This window comes from Polyodon spathula, chromosome 9 (assembly GCF_017654505.1).
Source record: "Polyodon spathula isolate WHYD16114869_AA chromosome 9, ASM1765450v1, whole genome shotgun sequence".
Lineage (NCBI taxonomy): Eukaryota > Metazoa > Chordata > Actinopteri > Acipenseriformes > Polyodontidae > Polyodon > Polyodon spathula.
In genome coordinates, this window is record NC_054542.1 from 39,404,789 (window position 1) to 39,427,667 (window position 22,879).

Sequence of the window (22,879 nt, forward strand, 5' to 3'; positions counted from 1 at the left end):
ATATTAGTCTGCACCTCTGTCATGCTCACATTTCTATAACCTGTCGATATACGTCATGATCTGCTTTTTCATGACATTTTCAAAGCATTTCCTCCATCTCTCAATTAATATTGAGAGTGCTTAGGAGAGCTAGGACTATATTACTTGGTTGTTTGGTTCTAGTTTTGTAAAAATAATAGAAGTTAATTAAAGAATGGTAGAAACGCATTGAAAGGCCTTGACAACTCTAATGATGTCAATTACAGCCATGGTAGGGGATGTATGCCTCACACATGTCATTGTGGAAGCATCATCTTTCGGAAGTAAGGGCCACTGGTTTACAGCGACAGTGAGGTAGCAAATTCCCATTTGCTAAGAAATTGCTTGTGAAACTAAGAGAGAAAAACGAAACACTGGGAGAACTGCAGGAAAAATAAAAACACCAAAAGCAATGTTAAATGTATTAGGGTAAACATCACTGGTAAAGATTGCTTCAGTCTCTTTGTGCAAGTACAGGAGTTAAAATTGTAATATACTTCTAGGACAGTAGTAAGCGAATAAATGAATAAATACATAAATAACAGTATATCTGCAGGGCATTAAATATTCAAATGAACCACTATCATTTAGTTTAAAATACATACAAGTAAAACACAAACAACAAAAAATATTTAAAATTTTCCAATGTTATTTCCATTACTGCTGAAGCAACAACATGGGAAATAATTGTAGAACAAGAGAAGGAGGGAAGAGGTTCTTTGGAAGGTAAAGACGCCACAATACCCAATCTTGCCACCAACTGCACAACATTCCCAAGTTGATATAGGTATGTGTAATATTACCAATACTGGTGCCCATTGCAGGGGTACATGTGGCTCATTCTTGAATTGTACTTTTTTTGCAGGGTATAAATGCCAATGCTGATTGTTCGTGTGGCTGTACTCTGTTTCTCACACAGAACAGCACCCAGGCCTTGTCATTTTTCCTGACCGTATTACCTTTTGCTTGTCTGGAGTTCCTCCTCAAAGTCTCTGTGATGCTTCCCAAAGAAGCCGTCTACAAATAACAGAACAAAAAAGGTTTTATTAGTAAAACTCACTACAAATGAATCTGTCAATTACAAAATACAGTGTAACGAATATCATTTTATATTACTCGGCCTACCCAATATTCAACAAGATTCCTAGTCCGCAAGTCTGCGTCTGCAGTGTCAAATATCAAACAAGATGCCTGTTGCGATTAATTATGTACATTTAATATTTCCTGTTACCCTGAATGATCACAAAGGGCTGAAGAAATGCAGCCTTCGCTCAGCAAGCTCCATGGTCCCTCAAATGGGAACAACATTTACCCAGATACTGTAGTGCCTGAGTTTCTTCATTACGAATCAAAAACTGTAACAAATAAGTGTTTCTAAACCCTAAATAAATAAAATAATAATAATTCAGGTGGCATAGAGGAGATAGGTGTGTCTTCAGTTACATGAATATGATCCTTCAGACAGAGGTAAGCTGTAGGCACATTCCATTGTATGCATGCCCACATTATTAAGTATTTAGAACTAAAGTAGACCCACTGGGATGAATTTTCCACTTGCTCGTCTTGTTAAGTTGTATGAAGATGCCCATTTACAGTAAAATAGGTTAAACACCCCAGTTAAAGGAATATGCAGTATGAAAGTAGATGTCATTTAAGACAAAAAAACGGAAATATGGAACAGGTGTATGTACAGAAAGTTTGGTTTAATAAAGCATGTTTTTTTTTTTATTAAACACATACGATAATTATAGCACAGTAGAAAATAGGTGTATCTCTGCTGGTTTTAAAATGGATGGAAGCAAGATTTATGAGAGCTTGGAAATATATTATTGTGGATGACCAACTAGTTTAGTCCTGGACTGCAAATGCAATGCGAGTCATCATGGACAATGGTCACTACCAGTTTACACCTCAGGATGGGTATAGAGATTTGACAGCTGCCAAGGAATGTGACCACCCACCTAGTACCTCTTCACTGTGGGTCACTGTGAAGGGAGTGGAATACCTCCCAGTAAGACTGCAAAACTATGTGAGCCAAGGCTTAAAACAAGTTTCAGTGTAAAACCAGAAAACTCACTAGCTTTGATGGTGGAGTTGTGCTGTTCTGCAACACAGCTGGCTTTGGGATTCTTCTGCCACTGTAAAAGATGAGAAAACATTGTGCTCCACAGTTATGTCAGAGTTGTGCCCTGTGCTATCATTCTGAATGCTGCGCTTCAGCTACCACTATCTTTATGAGCAAAGTTATTATCACTTACTGGAGAAGCACATAGCTTTATGTAAAATACCTATAAGCACGTGTAATTGGGAACCTCATAAACTGGGTATATACGGAGGTTCCTGTCTATCTGTCTATGTATGTAGCAATCTCATACTCACCAGCACATTTTTACATGCTGTGTATTGTGAGCTTATCCAGCTGTGATGAAACTTGGTTAGGACATCCTTTGCAAGTTACTGAGAGTCTCGTATGTATGTTGCAATTACATATTAACATGTAAATAGTATGGATGTGCTTTTTCATGTCATAGCTTTCTCCTTTGTAGTAATGTAATGTCTACCTGAATCGAACACAAGTGGTACTTCCTGTTTGCTATGGAGTCAGAGGGCATTATTTACCACTCGTCGACATACCATGTTTTGGTCATGTGACCCTGCATTTGCCAATTGGGATTTTCATCTGAGGGTTTAATAATGCATAATATATCTGTTCCGATTGCCTACTGATTCATGCCTTGTCCAACCACATTGGCTACTGCTCTCTCATATAAGTTTTCAGTACTAAAAGTAGCTCACAAGAATGGATAATAAATATTTGCACTTGCGTTTCTTTTATTTTTTTTTAACTTACAGTAAACTTGTGAACACACTGCAGGCTGCCAAATTTCAGGTATGATATGTCAGCCTTCACTTTCTTAGAATCCAGATCCCCTGTGTAGATCTGTTTGATTCCAGCTCCCTTAATTAAAGGCACACATTCATCACATGGGCATTTGGTTACAAAAATCATTGTCTTCTCATCCTCTTGGATTTCCTTACACCTGAAAAACACATAAAATACCAATCAGTGTACTACAGTACAAAGCTATTAGATACATCATAGCTCTGAGATGTCTGCTCTTCTTACCAGAAGATGTTATTACTAGCCCGTCTTAGCCCAGCATACATAAGGAAACATATTTGGGAAACATTTTCAAGCAGCACATTAAATTAAAACTATGGTATTCTCTGATTTTCAAGTTCAACAGATGTGGCCTGTCAGCTTAGATATCAATAAAGATAATGCATTTAAGCCACTGTCCAAACTATGCCATCTTCAGTACAATTTACCATCTTACATAGTCACTTCATCATGGAGTCAAATGTTAAGAGTCTCGCCTGATCGGCCAAATACTTTGAGTTTCTTAAAGTGGAACCCAGGTTACTCTGGGAAACATACTATTCCAGCGTTTAGCAAAAGATGTGGAACCATTGTGTATGCTGGGCTTAATGCTCAGATCAACAATGATCATCAAATTATTAAGCACTACCCAAAAAACCTGTGTGTCAATGTGAACGTCAGCGCCTGTTTCAGGGCACAGTGTGCTGTAGTGTCGAAGGTGTGCTGACTGAATGGCATGTAAGGGATGTAGTTAGGAGAGCTCACCTACCGGAATGTTATGGCGTTCTGTTCAGCGTGGATGATGTATCTAAACTTCCGGATTTCTCTGTCTTTCTGTCTGTCGTCCATTTGAGGAAAGTCTGCATATTCTGAGCCCACTGGGTAGGCATTGTAACCACAGCCAATCAAATACATGGCCCCTGTCCCATCGCAGTTACTCTGGGGGAACAAAAACAACCACACACATTCATGTTTCTGTGAATAAGTTCTAGTTTTTTTTATTTTATTTAGTAGTCTGTAATTAAATTTACCCCCAGTTTTTTCTCCCAATTTTGAAACAATTTTGATACCAATTGTATTTAGGCTCAGCTCACCGCTACCACCCCCTCACTGATGGGAGCGGTGAAGACGAACACACACTGTCCTCAGGAAAATGTACAGTCAGCCACCTCTTCTTTTCACTCTGCAGGTCTGCCATGCAGCCAACCCAGAGCTACAACATCAGAGGACAACACAGCTCTGGGTAGCTTACAGGCAAGCCCGCAGGCACCCGGCCAGACTACAGGGGTCGCTGGTGTGCAGTCAGACGAGGACACCCTGGCCGAACTAAGCACCCCTCCCCCCCTGGCAGAGCTTGGAAAATTGTGCGTCACCCCTTGGGAACTCCCGAAAACAAGTTTTTAAATGGACCTATTTCACCCCTTCTCTTTTTTAAACATCAATTTATTAATTTGGTTTATTTCATTCTGTTTGTGTGAAGACAATATGCTGGTAGCACTACAGCATCCAAATGTATAAATGAATGCATGTTTAGGAGTTTTTATTTTACTTATTGCAGTATCTAATGTGTAACTACAGACTTATTACAGATAAATGTAAAATGGTTCATATAATATAGTTAGTAAATAAAAAAACAGTAGTTCATAATTATATTGATAATAATAACTAATTATAATCATTAGAATTATAAAAGTTTCCTAAACATAACTAACATGGATGAACTATAAACCTCTTTATAACCATATTTTTTTGCAATTTTCACAAAACTAAAATAATCTTAGTGATGCAGGGCATACAACAAGACTGTTGTATTAGCAGCCATTTAAATTAGATGGAATAGACACAGCAAAATGATCTAAAGTTAATTGTGTACATGCATTAAAGAGTTACAGTATACTGATGCTCCCTCAATACTTACAGACTTCCCTTCTGCCCAGATGACAGCACCGACTCCTGTCTTAGGGTCCTCTGCAAGGCAAAGTTACAGTTATGAGTAACATTTAGAAGAAACTACTGTTGTTAGTAATGTGCCATGCAGGGATTTAGTTTTGTACTGGTCTATCAGCTCAGTATCATTGAACCACACAAACTGGGCTCTAAAAAAAGACTCCTACTACATAAGGAGTTGGAGCCACTCCTGCTTTCACCATGAGCTTATTTAGATAAACCTGATCTTATTTAGAGACACCAAGGATTTGGTTCTTATTTACACCTCCACTGGTTTACTGTGATACTGAATGAGAAACATGCAAGAAAGTGATGGGGCTGTTTTGGACAAATCAACCCAATACAAGCTTTAAAAAAGCTGGGTCTGCCTGCACTTGCGTTTTATGTAATCATTACTAGCTTTGAGCATGACTTATATTAGACAGGATTTAGTATGGCATCAAGACTAAAGGCTAATACCAGTGTAGGGCGTACACAAAAGAAATGCTCTTTATATTTAGGTCTCAATGGACTGGATTTGCTACTTTCCTATTATTAAGATGTGTTAAAAAGGTCTATTTATTTAGTTTAAAGTTACAGGACAAACAATATTAAAGCAAATGTAGATTACTGTAAGTTTGGAGCACAGTGTCACTTTTCGTAAGATGGGGAGTTTGCTTTAATGACTAAAATAACACTTGAAATTTATGAAGTTGTTCCTTAGTGTTGTCATCAACACTCCAGATCAGTTTCAGGAATATCAAACTTGATTCTATTCATGACAAACAGACTTTTTTTTGGGGGGGGGGGGATTCTTTATTGTCTTTGTTTATTATTTTAATACTGTTTTAACCTCAATTTTGGGAATTATATTATACAATTGAAGAAAATTACTCAAATTAAGAAAATTTATTAGGCATCTCACCGGTTCGGTATGCCAGCAGTTTGGCCTGTACCATGCAGTGCCTGGCAATGCCCTGTGGTAAACCTTGGTCATGGTCTTCATCACCTAGCTGAGTATCTCTGCAGTGAAATCCATATCCTGCACAGTCAGGTACACTGGAGTCCACTGTGGCTAAAAGGAGGATCAGATCTTTCATGTTCTGCCTCAAGCTGGTGAAATAAGGGTTCTCACAGAAATTCTCCAAGCCCATTTTCATTAAGATGCTCTTGTGTGTCTCCTCGTTGGAAATCAAGAAGATCTTATCGTACTCCTTCAGCTTTTGCTTCCGATAGTCAATGAAGAACTCTTCCAGTTGGAAAGTGGGGTCCAGGCACACAATTTTTTGCAGAAAGTCACATTTCATGGAGGTTTCCTCCACAAACTGGTTCATGTTGAAGGCTAGAGGCTGGAGGAGGACGCACACGTGAGGTCGGCTGTTAGACTTGAGCCTTTCTGCAGCGTTGGCGTCAAGCTTGGCGTCGGGGCTGCTGCTGCTGCTGCTGCTCACCGTCTCGTTCTGCAAGAGGCTCATTTCTGGATCAGCGGGCCAGTAGGATATCTTGTTTACCCCAGCTAGAAATGGAAAAAAGAGACTTGGACTTCATGGGATTCATGCTTCAATTATTTAATTAATTAATTAATTTAAGAGACCAACAAAGACAAACTTGTTGCTACACTAACCATTTCCTATACAACTGTGTGTAGTTCTGCATCTGCTTTCAAGGAGCAAGGCAAGGCTCTACATTAGAGCCATTGTTTCAGAGCTGCTGTTTTGTCAATATCTAAAATCTGACAGATTTTTGCTGCTGCACCTAAAGAACAGTAAATATGATCCACTGGGGCATTGCGCCCCATTAACAAAACGCCAAGCAATGTCTAAAGGAACATTTTGTTAAGGACTCTCATTTTAAAAGCACTGTTGAACCAAAGAGAATATTTTCTCAAAGAATCTTCCTTAAAGCCACAAAGTTTTGTGAATGAGGACGATGGTTTCAAGCAAGCAAACTCTGAAAATAAATGAATATCTTAAAATCCCTGGAATGCAGGTGTACGGTTCATTTTTGGATATGACAAATCATCAATTCCTCATATTAAATGGCCTGAATATTGAAAACATTGTATGGTTGTAGTTCTGCTTCTTTCTCAGGCTCTCACTTATACAAACAGAATATTTGGTATTGAGAGTGGGACTTGCTGTGGTAGCTACTGTAATATATGTCTGACAGCAAGCCAGTCAAAGTTGTAGTCGATATTAATAAACAGGCATCGCAAAAGAATCTAAAGGTTTGGAAACACTGTTGAATCTTAATAGATAGGCATATTTTGTATTTCAATACAGCCACTAGGGGTAAAAGGGAGATCGCCTTTATAGGTGGGAACTCATTATAAAGTGCACAAGTCTCCTGTCATACACAGTTTTCAATCCTTATCAGCATGCAGCTTTGTTGGACCGTGACATAACAATACTCACCGTTTACAACCATTTTCAGACAAGAAGAGCAAGGCTTTCTGGAGAAGTAAAGATCACAGCCCTTCAGCCGAAATCCATGTTTGATAACAGCTATTTGGCCTGCATGCAGTTCCAAGCTAGAGCAGTGCAATCCAGTGATTCTCATATTGTGAACGATAACCAGGCCGGTTCTTTTCATCTAGAGAAACACCATTCATTAATAAGAAATGCAAATCAGCATGCTGCTTTTAATGACTGGAGAGAAACAGTCGTGTCCCCTTTTTGTATAGGACAGAGCGATCTTTAGCAGAAATAGTTCCGATCTGTGCTGGTGTCTTTTTAATTGAAGTCATTTTATAAAGAAATCGTGCAGCTCTACACAGTGTGTTCAATCATTTACCTGAAGCAAACTAAACCAGCTGCCAGGTTCCACAATGTAGTATAACAGAATGCAGACACACATTTTTTGAATGAGGACCCTAACAATTGTGTACAGATGACTGAATTATGGAAACAAATACAGCAATCTGACACCAATTATTACACTGAACAAAAATATAGACGCAACATGCAACAATTTCAAAGATTTTACTGATTAACAGTTCAAATAAGGAAATCAGTCAATTGAAATAAATTCATTAGGCCCCAATCTATGGATTTCACATGACTGGGAATACAGATATGCATCTGTTGGTCACAGATACCTTTAAAAAAAAAGTAGAGGCGTGGATCAGAAAACCAGTCAGTATCTGGTGTGACCACCATTTGCCTCATGCAGCGCGACACAGCTCCTTCACATAGAGTTGATCAGGTTGTTGATTGTGGCCTGTGGAATGTTGTCCCACTCCTCTTCAATGGCTTTGCGAAGTTGCTTGATATTGGCGGGAACTGGAACACGCTGTCGCGCATCCCAAACATGCTCAATGGGTGACATGTCTGGTGAGTATGCAGGCCATGGAAGAACTGGGATATTTTCAGCTTCCAGGAGTTGTGTACAGATCCTTGCGACATGGGGCTGTGCATTATCATGCTGAAACATAAGGTGAAGGAAGGATGGAGAAGGATGAATGGCAGAGCGATGCGCCTCAAGATCTCGTCACGGTATCTCTGTGCATTCAAATTGCCATCGATAAAATGCAATTGTGTTAATTGTCCGTAGCTTATGCCTGCCCATACCATAATGCCACCGCCACCATGGGGCACTCTGTTCACAACGTTGACATCAGCAAACTGCTCGCCCACACGACGCCATACACGCTGTCTGTCATCTGCCTGGTACAGTTGAAAACGGGATTCATCCGTGAAGAGCACACTTCTCCAGCGTGCCAGTGGCCATTGAAGATGAGCATTTTCCCGCTGAAGTCGGTTACGACTCCGAACTGCAGTCAGGTCAAGACCCTGGTGAGGACAATGAGCACGCAGATGAGCTTCCCTGAGATGGTTTCTGACAGTTTGTGCAGAAATTCTTCGGTTGTGCAAACCCACAGTTTCATCAGCTGTCCGAGTGGCTGGTCTCAGAAGATCCCGCAGGTGAAGAAGCCGGATGTGGAGGTCCTGGGCTGGCGTGGTTACATGTGGTACGTGGTTGTGAGGCCGGTTGGACTTACTGCCAAATTCTCTAAAGCGATGTTGGAGGTGGCTTATGGTAGAGAAATGAACATTCAATTCTCTGGCAACAGCTCTGGTGGACAATCCTGCAGTCAGCATGCCAATTGCACGCTCCCTCAAAACTTGAGACCTATGTGGCATTGTGTTGTGTGACAAAACTGCACATTTTAGAGTGGCCTTTTACTGTCCCCAGCACAAGGTGCACCTGTGTAATGATCATGTTGTTTAATCAGCTTCTTTATATGCCACACCTGTCATGTGGATGGATTATGTTGGCAAAGGAGAAATGCTCACTAACAGGGATGTAAACAAATTTGTGCACAAAATTTGAGAGAAATAAGCTTTTTGTGCGTATGGAAAATACATGTTGCGTTTATATTTTTATTCAATGTATATTATACCCTGGATCACTGTAGCAAGACTGTCATTTGGGAAAAACTGCCCTGAACTGTGTGGCAGGTGAATAATAATATGCATGCTTCTTGAACTATGGCATAGAATAAGGCTATTAAACCCTCTCAAAAAAACAATGGTTGTGCAGTCTCCAGTAACTCTGCTTCTTTTCTCACAGGTAAACGATGCAAATAAAACAATAGCAAAGTTCTGATTTCCACAGATTGTGGTTCAAACATGGCAGCAGCATTTTACTGCTGCAAGGCTCCACTTTTACAATCTTTGTAAGATTATACAATTAAGTTTGCTTAACATTTCTTATGTGGGCTTCAGAGGCTAGTTAATGATTAAAGATGTCTAACTGGTTTTGAGATCACACTAGTCAGAGATCAAACTAATATGAGCAATTATTTACCAAGAGATTACAATAGGTTACAATTCAGCTCAGATTTATCGGAATTGAAATTCATCCATTTCTTTATATTCAATACACAGGCAAGCAAGCTTTGCAGTAGAATAAGAAACACTACACACTAGAGAGTGCTAAGGTGAGCCCACCAAACTCAGCATGACTCAAACCCAGGTATCTAAAGGTAAAATCCATGAAAGGATAGTAAATCAGGCTTGTGCATCATCTTAATCATTGTGATATATCTATTAAATATACCACTTACTATTAGGCAGTATGTATGTCAACGAGCGTTTAATAGTGGTAAATACTGTATAACTCATTGTGGTGTAAATGAGTACTGTTGGACTGTTAAGCATTTAAAAAAAAAAAAAAAAAAAAAAAAGTTATCAAGAGGTACCAGGCAAGAAAAGAGGATCTGTGGGAAAGCAGCAGTAGTCTTTTCAACAATGCTTTAATTATCTAGAAACCTCTCAAAGTAAGAGATTTCTGACTGGTACCTGTTGTCTGTCATTTTTTTTATCCCCTCTTTTCGTTGGAAAAAGCTCCATCCAGAGACTCAGCAATGTGAACAAGTTCACTTTTGAAAGCCTTGGGCTGTGACCTGAAAGAAAAAGAAAATACACACTATAGAGAGGAAACGCCTGATGGGCCATAGACCACAATGAATGTAGGCACCAAATTCAATGTGTCACCGATAATAGCAGTAACCATTGGCAAGATATTTTGTAATACACAGATCATAGTGTGGGTAATAGACATTGTTTCTATACAGAGACAATCTATTAATCTATCCCAATTCTTTACCATGTACTGTATACAAACATGATTAAATGGCACCTGCTACCAACACAGTATTGAGCAGTTTCCTCCTTGTGTGTTAACTATACAAGTGCCAGAGTGGCAGGTGCTGTTGCATTATTTACAGGGAACACTTTCACAGCTACCATTCACTCAGTTTCACTTCAGTGCACCTGCACCTGATAGGTCTCAGGTTCAACTGACAGATTGACCTCGGCAATCGCACGAGCTATCATTAACAATGGCCTAGTGTCCAGTTTCTATCCGGCAGCAGCTCAAAAATTACGTTGTAATGGAATGCGATGACGTTTTCCACAGCAGCTGTTATTTCAATGAACTGTACAGGTAAAACGAAAAAGTTCGTATTGTCCATCACAGCCGTATCATCATAGCATAGTAAGTTGCTGGCAAAATCTTACAGCTGATTTGTCTGCGGTTGCTTTATTTGTCTGATCGGTTGTTTGTGCCTTCAGTTTTTTATAAACCGCGAACGTTTCGTGTTTAATCAAGCAGCGGACAGCAATTGTGTTCAGACACGTACTTACCTTGCATACTGTGATCGGTTTGTGTGCTGACTTCCCGGTTGGTAACAGCGTTGAAAGAATGATCTCCACCGCTGTTTTCCTCTGGTTCTATTTTCATTTGAAAGCTGTTGGCAGCCATGAATTGCAAATGTAACTACAATAGTCACCTTGTTTACATTCACAGCTGATCGACCTCCGTGCAATCTCTCTGTGACAACTTGTGTCCTCTCGTTTGACAGTGGGCGTGGCCACACATACGTCATCACATAGCGAAGACCAAAGCAAACTCTTCGACTGGAGTCGATGCTCAAGAAAAAGCGCCTGTTAAATGTAGCCCACGCGTACGTGTATGATTAAGTCCTTGTCCCTACATTATTGAGGAATGTGTTTTGGAATTGCCATTAGCATTGGAAGTGTGCTTCAAAAACTTATACAAATGTCTGAATGAATTTGCGAGCTGCCTGCTTTAAATGTAAATAATATAAGTACTGTATTATCATAAATATAAGCGCCCAGATGCATTGTTGTTCTTCCTACATGTTTTTGTTTACTTACATTTTGCGCATAGGAGAGCATACAGTATGAAAATATATATTTCTTATATACCTATTTATTTTGTTTTGTGTTCAGCTGATCCTCCGTGAAATCATGCAGGTTGTACAAAAGCGAATGAGCCTGTTATGTACACACTCGGATATAGACGATGAGATTCGCGGTAAAACAGTAAAAGGTGTGAGGCACACATGCACAGGTGATAAGAAGCACTGTTAAATAAAATACCTGTGTGTCACACGAAATTTGGTCATCCCATTAAACTTTATTTTAAACCAGAAAACGTCAACTACGTGCAATACAGAGAACTCAGTTTATGACACATTATGCGCCTATTTGCGCGATTATACGGCAATGTCAGATTTGTTTCAGTTTTGTTTGAGTTCATTTCTCTCGAACAGTGTTGCAGTTCCGCTTAGTGACTCAGCTTCTCAAGTAGTGCTCTGGTATCATTTAGGCAGTCAGTAGAAGGCAGTTATTGCTTTCTGTTATTCACGCACAATAAATATTGATTATGCGATTATTTTTTCTTAACTGCAGTTAATTTCTACTGCCAATTTGTTCTCTCAGTTTTTTGTGCAACTACTTTTGTGCGTGGCTGTTTCAGATGTATATTAGAAACACACTTTTTTTTTTTTTTTTTTTTTTTAAGTGTCCAGAACAAGGCATTCTGACTGGTGAACAAAATATGTCCAATAAAATAACTTCATGAAAGTGACCGGAAATAGGGAGTGGCTGCTGTTCTATAAGATATTTGATCCAGCTCTGCTATTGAAAACTGAGTGGCTTTCAGCGCGCTGTGCAGACATTCAAATCAATTCGTGTGTTTTTCTTTGTTTATATATATATATATCTTAAAATGAGTTGCGGGTTTTGTCATCTTGCTATGGAGTCCAGAAAAACAGGACTGATATTACAAAAGGAAGACACAGTTGCACACGAGAACTGTTTGGTAAGTGAAAGTGTGTGATTGGAAGTGCTGCATTTTTGTGTCGTAATTTCATTTATGTCATGAACACTTTGTTAATAGTATTAAAAACAAAACAAGTCTTTGTTATTTGTATATAGGCCGGGTTGCACGTCTACAGCCACGTTCGGAATGCGACGGAAACCCAGTTGTAATAAAGACACTGAAGTTGTTCTTATTTGCCAGCTTTTTATTCGCATTCTAGCTTCTTATTCCCATACCGCAGGTAGCAAGTTGGCATGTTATTCAATAACGCAAACTGAATCAGTAACTGGCGTGTTTCAGACCGTGGCGTGGTAAAGTTTGGTATTTGAAACTGCATCACCTAGGCTTTCCAAAGCAACTTGAATGTAGAGCTGGACAGCGGTGAATAGATACACGACCTTTGCTTCCACTGTGAATCCCATAAATAATTTGTGAAAATCAGCATAGTATTCCATATGTGCACATATACACCTATAGCAAACAGGGTTCATTAAATACGTTGTAAATCAGCAACCGTCTATCACTTAGGGTTTTCACCATTCTATAAACAATTTGTTAAAATAAATACGATACTTCATATGCTAAGCATGCGTGAATAATTAAGCTTTATATTGGCAGCCAGATCACCTAGACTGTTAAACGCCTGTCTGCTTTGAACCCGCATTAATCACGTAACTAAACAAACACAACGCAGCGTGTCTATATGCGTTTGTATTTATTGTATTGGATTGTAAGTTGAAAACGTGTAGGTTTCCGCCAGCTTCAGTTTGTGAAACAGCTCTGCGTCTCCGTTGCTGCTGCCTATTACCTGGTCCTCTTGTCCACTAATCCTGCATCGCTACTGTTAGGGTCTTTTTCCTTGAATCGCTCGCTCGCTCCAGCCCTTTGAGTTCGCGCGTCTGCACTAACTGGAGATGAGAGGTTTGTGCTTGTACAAATTTATCTCATTCAATTATTGATGTGCATAGAAACGCAGAGATGGCGAATTCCAGTAAAAAGTGACGTTAAATAATTTAGTCAAACAAAATAGACAAAACCTTAAATGTGCAAAATAGTGTGAAAATAAATTATAAGTGGGCTAAGGACCGCTCCCATTACCAGAAGTGCATTAGCTGTGTTTGCATTGTAAAGTTCAAATTCAATGGCCATTGTTTGGATTGTAAGTGTAACACGTCATTATCACAAATGTAAGTGAATCCAGTTCATTTACGCTAACATGCACACAATTACTTTCGAACTCTACTCGGGTGAATGTGAAGTACATATTTGTTTACCCTGATTTATCCAGCATGCATTGACCCTCAACCCTTAATCTCCGTGTAGTAATTACACTATGTAACACAATTTTTGTTCCTGGGTAGTAAGTGTTATTTCCTAATTGCTTATGCCTCAAAAGTATAGAAAATGGCTATTATTCCCCACAAACGTTGCTTTTGTGACCAGGACAGTGATATTTCAAAATATCACTATTTCCAATGGGAAAACGGGCAAATGTGTGTCTTTTCGTTCACATAAAGTCAGAAAAAAACAACATATGAATCCAAATTAGCATGTATTTATACTAAAGTAATACAAAAATGACTACAAAAGATTTAGAAGCGAGTAGTTTTTCGAGATTTACGATTATACTGTAACAAATGGAGTAAATGCTCTTTGTGACTGACAAGGTTCTTCCTTTTCTTATTCTTTCTGTAGCTGTTTTCTTCTGGACTTGTCACTCAAAATACACCTGAGGGGGATGACTTGGTAGGATTTTCAGTTGAAGGTGTGAAAAAGGAAATTAATCGAGGGAGAAAACTGGTACGGTATTATTATCAATTTATTCACTGTAAATATAAAAAGCAGATGTAAAACAAGTGAAGGGAGGCGTTTTGTTAATTTGGCCAGCGGTTGGAAAAGCATGGTGAATTTCCTGGTAAATTGCATATTGCCTAAAGCTTTTTATAAATACTGTTTCTTTCAGTTTTTTTTCTGTGGTCCAAAATGCAGTAGCAGAATATTTTAATTGACTAACTCCCTCGCTGTGTTCTTCATTAACAGCATTGCTTTAGATGCAAGAAATCTGGAGCGACTGTAGGCTGTGAAGTTAAAAAATGCAAAAGATCTTATCATTTTTTATGTGCCTTAAAAGATAATGCAAAAAAGGAAGAAGATGTGGACCGTGGATTGTTTAGGTGAGTAAACAAGGATATAACATTAAGCTGCAGTGCTCCACTGACAGAGAAAATAGTGTGAGGTCTCGCATCTCTATGGAATGGTTGAGGCATGTTGTGTTGACAATGAAGCATTAGAACAATTATTTCTCTACTAAGATTTAATAGAAACGCACCAAAATGCAAGTATTCATGTTCAAGGAATACTATGGCCACACTCGCCGCATCCACCAGGTTTTTACCTTTTGAATTTCTGCATTCCTGCCATGTGTTTTTCCACCTTTTAAACCCAGCCCGCTGTTTTGTGGTAAATGTAGAACCGTTTTTGTATAGTTGTTCAAATCCAAAAAGAGATTTGAGCTGCAATTACATTACAATACAATCATGACTGTTCAGTGGGCTACATGTGCATACGTCCTTATTTTTATTGAAGTATGTAGATGGATATGTCATTATAGAGAAGGTAACCGAGAATCACACTTACTGTTTGTGTTGTAGGATCTATTGTGAAATGCACAAGAGTAAAATACCAGAAGATGCAACTGACGGTAGGTGGATTTTATTGTGCAGCATCTTAAAAACATAATTTAGTCGGTCCTATTCACAATGCACAAATGTATTTGAATATAAAGTCTGTATGTATAAATATGAGTTTGACATTTCAAGTAACTGACCTAGACTATTGTTGAAGAAGTCAGGATGTATTTAATTTAGACCTTTGTCTCAATGAATAAATCTCCTGGCTATATAAACTGCTAGAAAACAGTATTGAGAAGGAATTTTTATTCAAGCAAACGCGTTCATGAGGTTAAAGATGGGTTTTCTGTACCGTTTTAATGTTGTGCAGGATATTGAATTTGGGAGCAGTACCCTAATCAAGTAATATTTCTATGCTGTATGCGTGATGGTGTTGCATTTGTTAATTTGCTATGTTCATTTGGCTTAAATGAAGATAAGAGTGATGCCGAATCTGATCAAACCGATGAATCGGTCACGGATAACAGCAGTGAGGAATTCACCAAGACGACACCTGTATGTAGTGATTATTTGACACCTCAAGTCATATATAAAACCTGGTTCAAAACCAGGATGTGATTTACTTTTTCTAGTATACTACACAACTGTTTTTATAATATTTATTATAATAATTCTGACCACCCATTGTTAATGAACATTTTCCTTGTTTTTTTTTTTTTTTTTTTTTTGTTCTAAATGAAAGAAGAGAAAAAGATCACCTCCATCAAAAAGGTAATAACAAATATCTCTGACACAAATCCATCATTATGACAACTCTCGCAACACACAAATGCATGTCGGTGGGGGGGATCGTTTACAGTCTGGTCAGAAAATCTTTTTGCATTGAGCACTCCGCCCCCCTTTGAGTTTAACAACACCTACATTCTCTTTTCAAATCTTTTCAAAGGATTTGTTCCAAAAAATCTCGAAAATGGACATCAAGCCCAAGAATTGTAATCTCAAAAAAGAACTCTGGTAACAATTTCTTTTTTTAATTGTAAAAGTAATATGGAACTGAATAAGGACTAGTGAGTATACTAAATGCCAGCATTACAGTATAGAATAGGTTTGAATCAACCCATTCCCTGTACAGTACTTCAACAGATGACTGTGTAAATCAGCCCGGCTGCACTCGTTTCTGGCACCAGCAGGTCCTGATGATTCCAGAGGTTTTACATTTCGTTAAACTTTTTGGTTACTATGCATGTAAGTAGTTGCCAAAATGAGTTGCCAATCTGGAATAAACGGTCAACGGAAACCCACAGCTGGAATGACATAGAATTAAGAGCACCCGTATAAAGATGATCCACTTTTAAGATCATTAAAAAAGCATTTGAAGTGTTTTATACTTAAAACTGCTATAGGGAGATTGCCAAGGAAGGGTATACATCAATTGGCATCGGGGTTGGTATGGGTCGTATTTGAGTTTAGATTATCTTGATTTCAGCAGATGGAGATAAAAAAGGTGATGTCACTTTAATAGAAAGAGAAGATGCAGAAATTCCGTGTAGTTCTGGAATCGGGGGTTCAAAGGTATGGTAAGCCTGTTTTCTCTGGTTTCGTCTTTTGTTTGATCCATAAACCTCACATGAGATGCAGTATTCCACAGGGGCCAGTTTTAGCCCAGTTTTCAGTAGGGATAATAGAGCATTGTGAACCGGTAGCTCATGTGTAATTTGAAATGTCCTGGACTTTCGCCCTCAAATCTAACTGTTTAAACAGACTGCCTTCTATTTAGAGGTACTGTAGGATGTTACTGTCTGATAGTTAACATCAAGTACAGTAGTTCATTTTTTAAATACAATACATTCCTCCATAGCACCTTTCTTGTAAAAACTAATCAATTTCCAGAGAGCAGGCTACTGCAAACAGATGTCTTTTTATATACAGTAGTCTAAATGCAGGGTTTTCATGCTGTTTAGAAACTCCAAATTCTCTCAACTGTCGTGAGAATGTGACGTAACAGCACCTACCACACGCACTCCTCACCCTGTGGGAAGTGCACAGCCAAACCATGGTATGGCTGAAAGGTGAAACAGGTATATATTATAGAAAAGTCTTGCTGTGTACTGTTCATATTTAAATTGTGTTAAATGAACAGTTTATTTTACGTTTAAGTCCCAGACTTATTTCTGCAATAAGAAGTATGAGTAAGCATAGAATATGTGCTTTTGAGATTCAATCACAGTTTGTAATGATTTAAAATGTTTTTTTTTCACACGACAGACAGAAAAACGGACTCCGATAACAAGGTAAGCGCGTTTAGAAGTTGTGTGTCCTGTAATTTAGACAGTTGATGTCTGTTTCTCGGTTTCAGCTTGATATATTGAATAGTGTAGTGTGTTTTGTCTGTGTTGCACCTGTAAGCTGTACTGCCCCCCCTCCATTGTTTAACCGTGTATCTGCAATAACCAACCAGAGACACTGGAAAGCTTGCTCTAAAATACACACAACCTGTTACTGTATAGTACTGTTACCAAAGTAAGAGGTCAGTCATTAATATGTTGCAAACTTAATGATCATCTCAGGAGGTTCATATAAACAGTTTGTCCAGATTGCTTGTTAATAGTTTAACAATTTGTGTGTTTTTTTTTTGGTTTGTTTTTTGTTTTTCCAAAACCCTAAGGGTCCAATTTCACTTTGCAGGTGATATTTTGCCCTGGCATTTAATTTTTTTTTCTTTAACTCCTGCAGCCCCAGCAAAAATTCTATTCGTGCAATTTCACCAAGTCTCAAAATAGTTGTAAGTACAAGTGTTGATTTTAATAGTCCTCTCACTATCTATCATAATTGTTATAGCAATAAAAACATTGATATCTGTGTAACTTTAAACACTCAATTAAGAGATATACAGGAGAAACCTTTGCCAATAGCACTCTACAGAGCCTAAAAAGCATCTGTGAATGGGACCAATTGTAAAACGTATTTGTGCAGTTTCCAAAACACACCATCTACATTTATCTTAACATGTTGATATTTTAATGCAGCATTGATCCTGTAAATCGGCTTGAATGAAAAACGATCCCATACGGATTGTTACGATGCTCCAACAATTGCCATGTTTGATATTTAAGAACACTTTTTTTAATCCGATGTAGCTGATGAAGTATATTATTGTTTTACCCTTTGAGTTTGTGTGTTTTTTATTTATTTATTTAAATCACATATTATAAATAGTTTTAGCATTCAGCACAGTATACTGACTGGCCAGAAAACTGACTTTTTTTTTTTTTTATTTTTCCATATTTTATAGAGATTGGATGCAGATGTAGTGTCAAAAGGGTAAGAAGGGTTTTATTTAGTTTTAAGCATGCCTTAGTAGTTAATATTTAACATTTACAGCGATATGCCACATTTAACAGTTGAGACCCCACTCTCCACCTCCACATTCCAAAAAGTAATTTTATATAACGCTGGTGAAACATGCTCCTGTCCTCACCCTCTGGGAGCACACTTGCAAAGTGTTAGTGTTAATTAACAACTTGTTTGTAAAGCATTCATTCATGGCTCTAAACTTTTGAAATGGCATTTACAGTAAAAACACGAATGAAAGTGAAGATGAACAGCTGACAACAGATGCAGGCAAGTTGATTCAGAACAAGCTCTAAATAGCATTGTGCTGTATTGTATTATTACCACCCACCCCCAATGGAATACATACCTCGCACGACAACAGGAGTTTTGTTGATGTCTGTTTTATTACCACAGGTGTTACTTATTATGGCTTTGGTCACTGGTAGCTCTAATCTTGTCACGGCACAGGATGAATGTTCTAGACATACATGTTTACCTGCTGATCAGTTTAGCACATTCTTTTATTAATAGTTATTTCTGGACACCAAGTGTTGTGCATTTAGACAGTTTAATTCAATCAAGAAAATGCCGTTTCTCACTAATACCCAAGACCCCACAAAGTTAAGTCGTAAATGTGCATTTTACTTCAAAATGGGTAAAAAAATTCCACCTAGGAGCAGACAGTGTGTGTTTTTAATTAACCATACAGCACGTACCATATAAAAATCCTTCTCTTAGTAGGCAAAAACGGCGCATGTGCTGTGGTGGTCAGCGATGACAGCACAAACCTGGACTCGGTGAGTGCTGATGCCTTGTTTTTTTTCATGATATGTGAGCATGTCTGCAGTGCACATTAACTCTGAGTAATCTACACCCCTTTATAAAGTTTCCCATAGTAAAAGCATAGCAAAGTGTAATAAAGCGTAGATCAGCATTGTAAAGAATAGCGAGGTGTGGTAAAGCATATTAATAAACATGGCAAACCAGAGTAAACTATGGTAGAACTACAAAAATAACGTGTGATTTCACATTCTTTTAAATGTTCAATATGTGTTGAATTTTCAATCGAAATTCCTTCAATTTGTCAAAAGATGACCTACTTTTTTCAAAAATAAAATTATTTGTAAAAAATGTGTCTTAAAAATAGTTTGAAACTTTTTAGTTTTACTGCCCATTTGCTGTTGACCAATGCAGTGCACTGGCTGCTTACCACAAGTGTAGCATCAAAGTGATGTTGGTTTTGATCTCGGCTTATATTTCACAAACAGCATGATGATGATGAGGAGGAGGGGTGTTCTGAAGGTATCCTGATTCCTAGGAACATGAAAAGTGTATCTCTTGGGAGCTCCGTATATTCAGGTAATCCAAGCTTCCTTGGGTTTAAACAAGAGGACTGTGTCTTTAGTAAATCTCTACACCATTTGATTCCTTTTGAGATACAGACTTCCTATTTTCATATTTGGAACACAACTGTATTCTATGATTCTCAGTCAAGTTCCATTAGGAGTGTTTTTTCATTTATACTCGCCTTTCCACTATGGTCCAAGTGCTGTACAACACTTCCATCAAAGTAAAGTGGCTTTGTCTACACTCAAACATGAACCTGTAAATTCTCACAGAAAAGCATTGTTATTTGTGCTTTAGACAAATCAAATGAGTGATTGGAGCTGGACAAGTTATATTGAAAAAATATGCTGTAAACTGTTCTACCAATTGTCAGCTGGTCCATATAGGAATAGTAAGTTCAACAGTAGATAAAATTTGCAAATGAATGTACACAAATAAAAATGGGGGTTGATTCTTGTATCGGTTCACTTTAACTCACAGTTTTTACAGATTAGATTTTTTTTTTTACACTAGTTAGTCATAATAAAATTCTGCACAATTTTCATCAAAGCAGCAAAGATCCAGGAAACTGAATAGCTCATGTATGGTATCCACATCTACAAAACTGTCAGATTAAATGAATATTGCTCAGTTGCCATGCCTGTTGGAGTATCTGTCACCTGGTTCTGCCAAGGCTGTGTTCTTATACCTCACCTTTCCAGCGAAGCAGCAGTTACACTGCAAACAATAGGGAACACTTGCCTTTTTAGTGGGAATTAAATGGCCATATGAGAAGTTTTATTTTCCCTTACTCTGTGCTTCTGAAGATCTTTTGGTTTCTGTTCTCAAGCACCAATGTCTGTATGGATTGATTTGATACGGGATAATGACTGTCCACTTGGGAACAGGTAAAGTTTTGTGTAATTGTCACACGTGCAGGAAATCCAGCAGAGTTCTGGAAGAAGTGCAGAGAGGCACGGTGCGTAGAGAAGCTTTTTACAAAAATTCAGACTGCCTTGTCCAATGTGTCACAAAAAATTGTGACGCAGGCTGCCAACGATCAAGGTAAGATGTTAAAACCGAAAGAACATTCTATTTCCTGTGGCTCTGGGCTATGCACTGCCAAAAACACAGGATTATTTGATCAGGTTTTATTTTGCATAAAAAAAAAGATTGTTTGAAAGTAAAGCCCGAGTCACAAGACCCTGCCTTTCTGTTCATATAAGGTCCAGCTTTGAACTCGGATTTCATAATGTAACAGTTCATCAGCCGTTTACATTTGTTACACATTAACATTCAAATCTATTCCCGCATAACCAGTATGTGCACTACAGTATGCTATATGTGTTTTAAATGCAGTACTTCACCATACTTAGATTAACAAGCCATCAGTTGGACAGCCCTGTTGTAATGCTCAAACTATTCATATTGTGTAGTTTAACTGGGCTGCTGGGTTCTAAATGTATGTTAAAAGATCAACTGGCTTTTTTAAATTCAGTTTTGCTTTGTATTGCTGTTGATTTTATAAAGTTCTCATTATACTGAAACTGTATTGCTGTAAAATAGTCCTAGATAAGGGGATTGTGTTCTGGTCATCTTTTTGACAGGCTCAGTGTTGATGTTGTGCTGTTTCATTTATCCTCAGATTATAAATTTGCAATGGACATCCTCATAGCTTCTGGTTTGTGGCCAGAAGTCATTTCGGACAACAATAAAGGTATGTATATAACTGTAATATCGTTTAATTTCCTTATTGACAGGGTTGTTATCGTCACAGCTGCTTTTGCATAGTTTTTCATACTTTTATATAAAATTTACATTTTAATGAATCCGCAGATAGGATTCTATCTTTTAACATAATGTTGGCTGCCCTTTCCCTAATATTGAGGGTGTAAAATAACTGTATAAAGGTGCAGGTATTTGTTTACAAAAATGAGGATGGTATTCTGTGTAAATGGTGTTTATAAATCACTAGGGGGTTAATCTGATGTATTTTTAAATCTTGGGATAGCCAGGAATAGGAGGTTGGTGCAATCCAGTGCTGTAAAATATTCTAAAGACCCATCTGCAGCTTATCCCGAGTATTAAAATTGAAGTCAAATAATAAACTTTTTAGATGAGACGCATTTGAGAAGCTGCTGAATGCTGTACTATTTATATACAATCTTAAGAGAGATGTAGCATTATTCAAAACAAGGTAACTTTGAGCTTATGGTTGACTTATAGCAAAAATAACCTTCCCAAAAATAAGAGTTACTAAATCTTTTTATTATTCTTAAGCAGATTTGAAGGAAAAACTGAAAAAACTTGAGGTAGAAATTGATTCTTTGTTAAAAGCACAAGTCGCAATGCAAGAACTCAAGGAGAGAACGAAGAACATGCAAAAGTGAGAATTACAGGTTTTTTAATAATGTCATTAAAAATGTTATGCAATCAGTAATTTTTAAAGGGATTTTAGACCTGGTACAATCTTAACATTATGTAAGATTTGTATTATTCTACTGGCTTTGGATGTTTTGTTTTTTCTAAACTGTACCTTTTAATGTAGTCTCTTTTTTTTTTTTTTTTTTTTATAAATCTAGCAACACTTATAGAATTGTTTGTTCTTTGTTCATCTAACTAATGGGATAAATAGACAGACCTCTGATCTGTTAGTTTCACTTTGTATGAACAGTTTGATACCTAAGTAACACCAGGGTTGTGTTTGCTAAGGATATTAAAGTAAATACACCTGTGAAAGGACAGACACATTTTATTTTCCAGCACAGTGCATTATAGGATACGGTGTCAGTATATATGTTTGTTTGTTTTCTTATTATTGTGTAATTATTTTTATTTTTTTTTTTTTACTGTGTGTAAGCAAGCTGTGTTAATTTTGAATGTGTTTCAGTTCATTGCAATGTTTTTAGTTTAGAAGTTACTTTTACTTCATCTAAATCTGTATAGCTGTACGTATTTCAATATGTATAAACCATGCTGTATTGCTTTTGTGCAAGTCTTCATTGCTTTACTTTTTGGGTCAGGTTAAAGTGAAGTCTTACCACACTAAAAACACAGTGTGATCACACTGGCTACATTTTCAAAGTTGACTCACAACAGTGAAAACTTAAGTATTTTTTTTCTTTACTAAAGA

The 22,879-nt window shown here is 37.7% G+C and overlaps 2 protein-coding genes across 4 annotated transcripts in view; one reads left to right on the forward strand and one right to left on the reverse strand.

The window, feature by feature from the left end:
* LOC121320822 (cytidine and dCMP deaminase domain-containing protein 1-like) overlaps positions 1 to 11,363 on the reverse strand; it is an 11,720-nt gene extending 357 nt beyond the window's left edge. The window contains exons 1-9 of the mRNA XM_041259496.1: positions 10,975 to 11,363; positions 10,129 to 10,232; positions 7,240 to 7,417; positions 5,751 to 6,341; positions 4,818 to 4,867; positions 3,669 to 3,838; positions 2,870 to 3,059; positions 2,096 to 2,156; positions 1 to 1,035 (exon numbers count right to left, since the gene is read on the reverse strand). The exon at positions 1 to 1,035 is cut by the window's left edge and continues 357 nt beyond it. Of these exons, the coding sequence (XP_041115430.1) occupies positions 974 to 1,035; positions 2,096 to 2,156; positions 2,870 to 3,059; positions 3,669 to 3,838; positions 4,818 to 4,867; positions 5,751 to 6,341; positions 7,240 to 7,417; positions 10,129 to 10,232; positions 10,975 to 11,092 (1,524 nt within the window). The 5' untranslated portion in view covers positions 11,093 to 11,363 and the 3' untranslated portion in view covers positions 1 to 973. The remainder of the gene's footprint in view (positions 1,036 to 2,095; positions 2,157 to 2,869; positions 3,060 to 3,668; positions 3,839 to 4,817; positions 4,868 to 5,750; positions 6,342 to 7,239; positions 7,418 to 10,128; positions 10,233 to 10,974) is intronic.
* A 560-nt stretch (positions 11,364 to 11,923) lies between these two features.
* On the forward strand, positions 11,924 to 22,736 carry LOC121320825. Of its 3 annotated transcripts, none has more exons than XM_041259499.1 (17): positions 11,924 to 12,457; positions 14,153 to 14,257; positions 14,498 to 14,631; positions 15,109 to 15,158; positions 15,563 to 15,642; positions 15,830 to 15,858; positions 16,034 to 16,101; positions 16,574 to 16,659; positions 17,353 to 17,378; positions 17,821 to 17,869; positions 18,380 to 18,408; positions 18,662 to 18,708; positions 19,159 to 19,217; positions 19,689 to 19,779; positions 20,686 to 20,811; positions 21,392 to 21,463; positions 22,030 to 22,736. In XM_041259499.1, exons 1-17 carry the CDS (start codon positions 12,365 to 12,367, stop codon positions 22,134 to 22,136), a joined length of 1,251 nt encoding a protein of 416 aa, XP_041115433.1. In that variant the 5' UTR covers positions 11,924 to 12,364; the 3' UTR covers positions 22,137 to 22,736. The 3 variants fall into 3 exon arrangements, with proteins under 3 accessions (XP_041115433.1, XP_041115436.1, XP_041115434.1); XM_041259502.1 differs by having other exon boundaries at positions 19,162 to 19,217; XM_041259500.1 differs by having other exon boundaries at positions 16,577 to 16,659.
* The last annotated feature ends 143 nt before the right edge of the window (positions 22,737 to 22,879 follow it).

Bases quoted from the DNA above. Each gene is read 5' to 3' on its own strand.
- LOC121320825 (XM_041259499.1), top strand. From the start codon at position 12,365: ATGAGTTGCGGGTTTTGTCATCTTGCTATGGAGTCCAGAAAAACAGGA. The intron at 14,632-15,108 runs GTGAGTAAACAA...TTTGTGTTGTAG, and splicing joins GTGGACCGTGGATTGTTTAG to GATCTATTGTGAAATGCACA. The intron at 16,102-16,573 runs GTAACAATTTCT...TCTTGATTTCAG, and splicing joins AATCTCAAAAAAGAACTCTG to CAGATGGAGATAAAAAAGGT.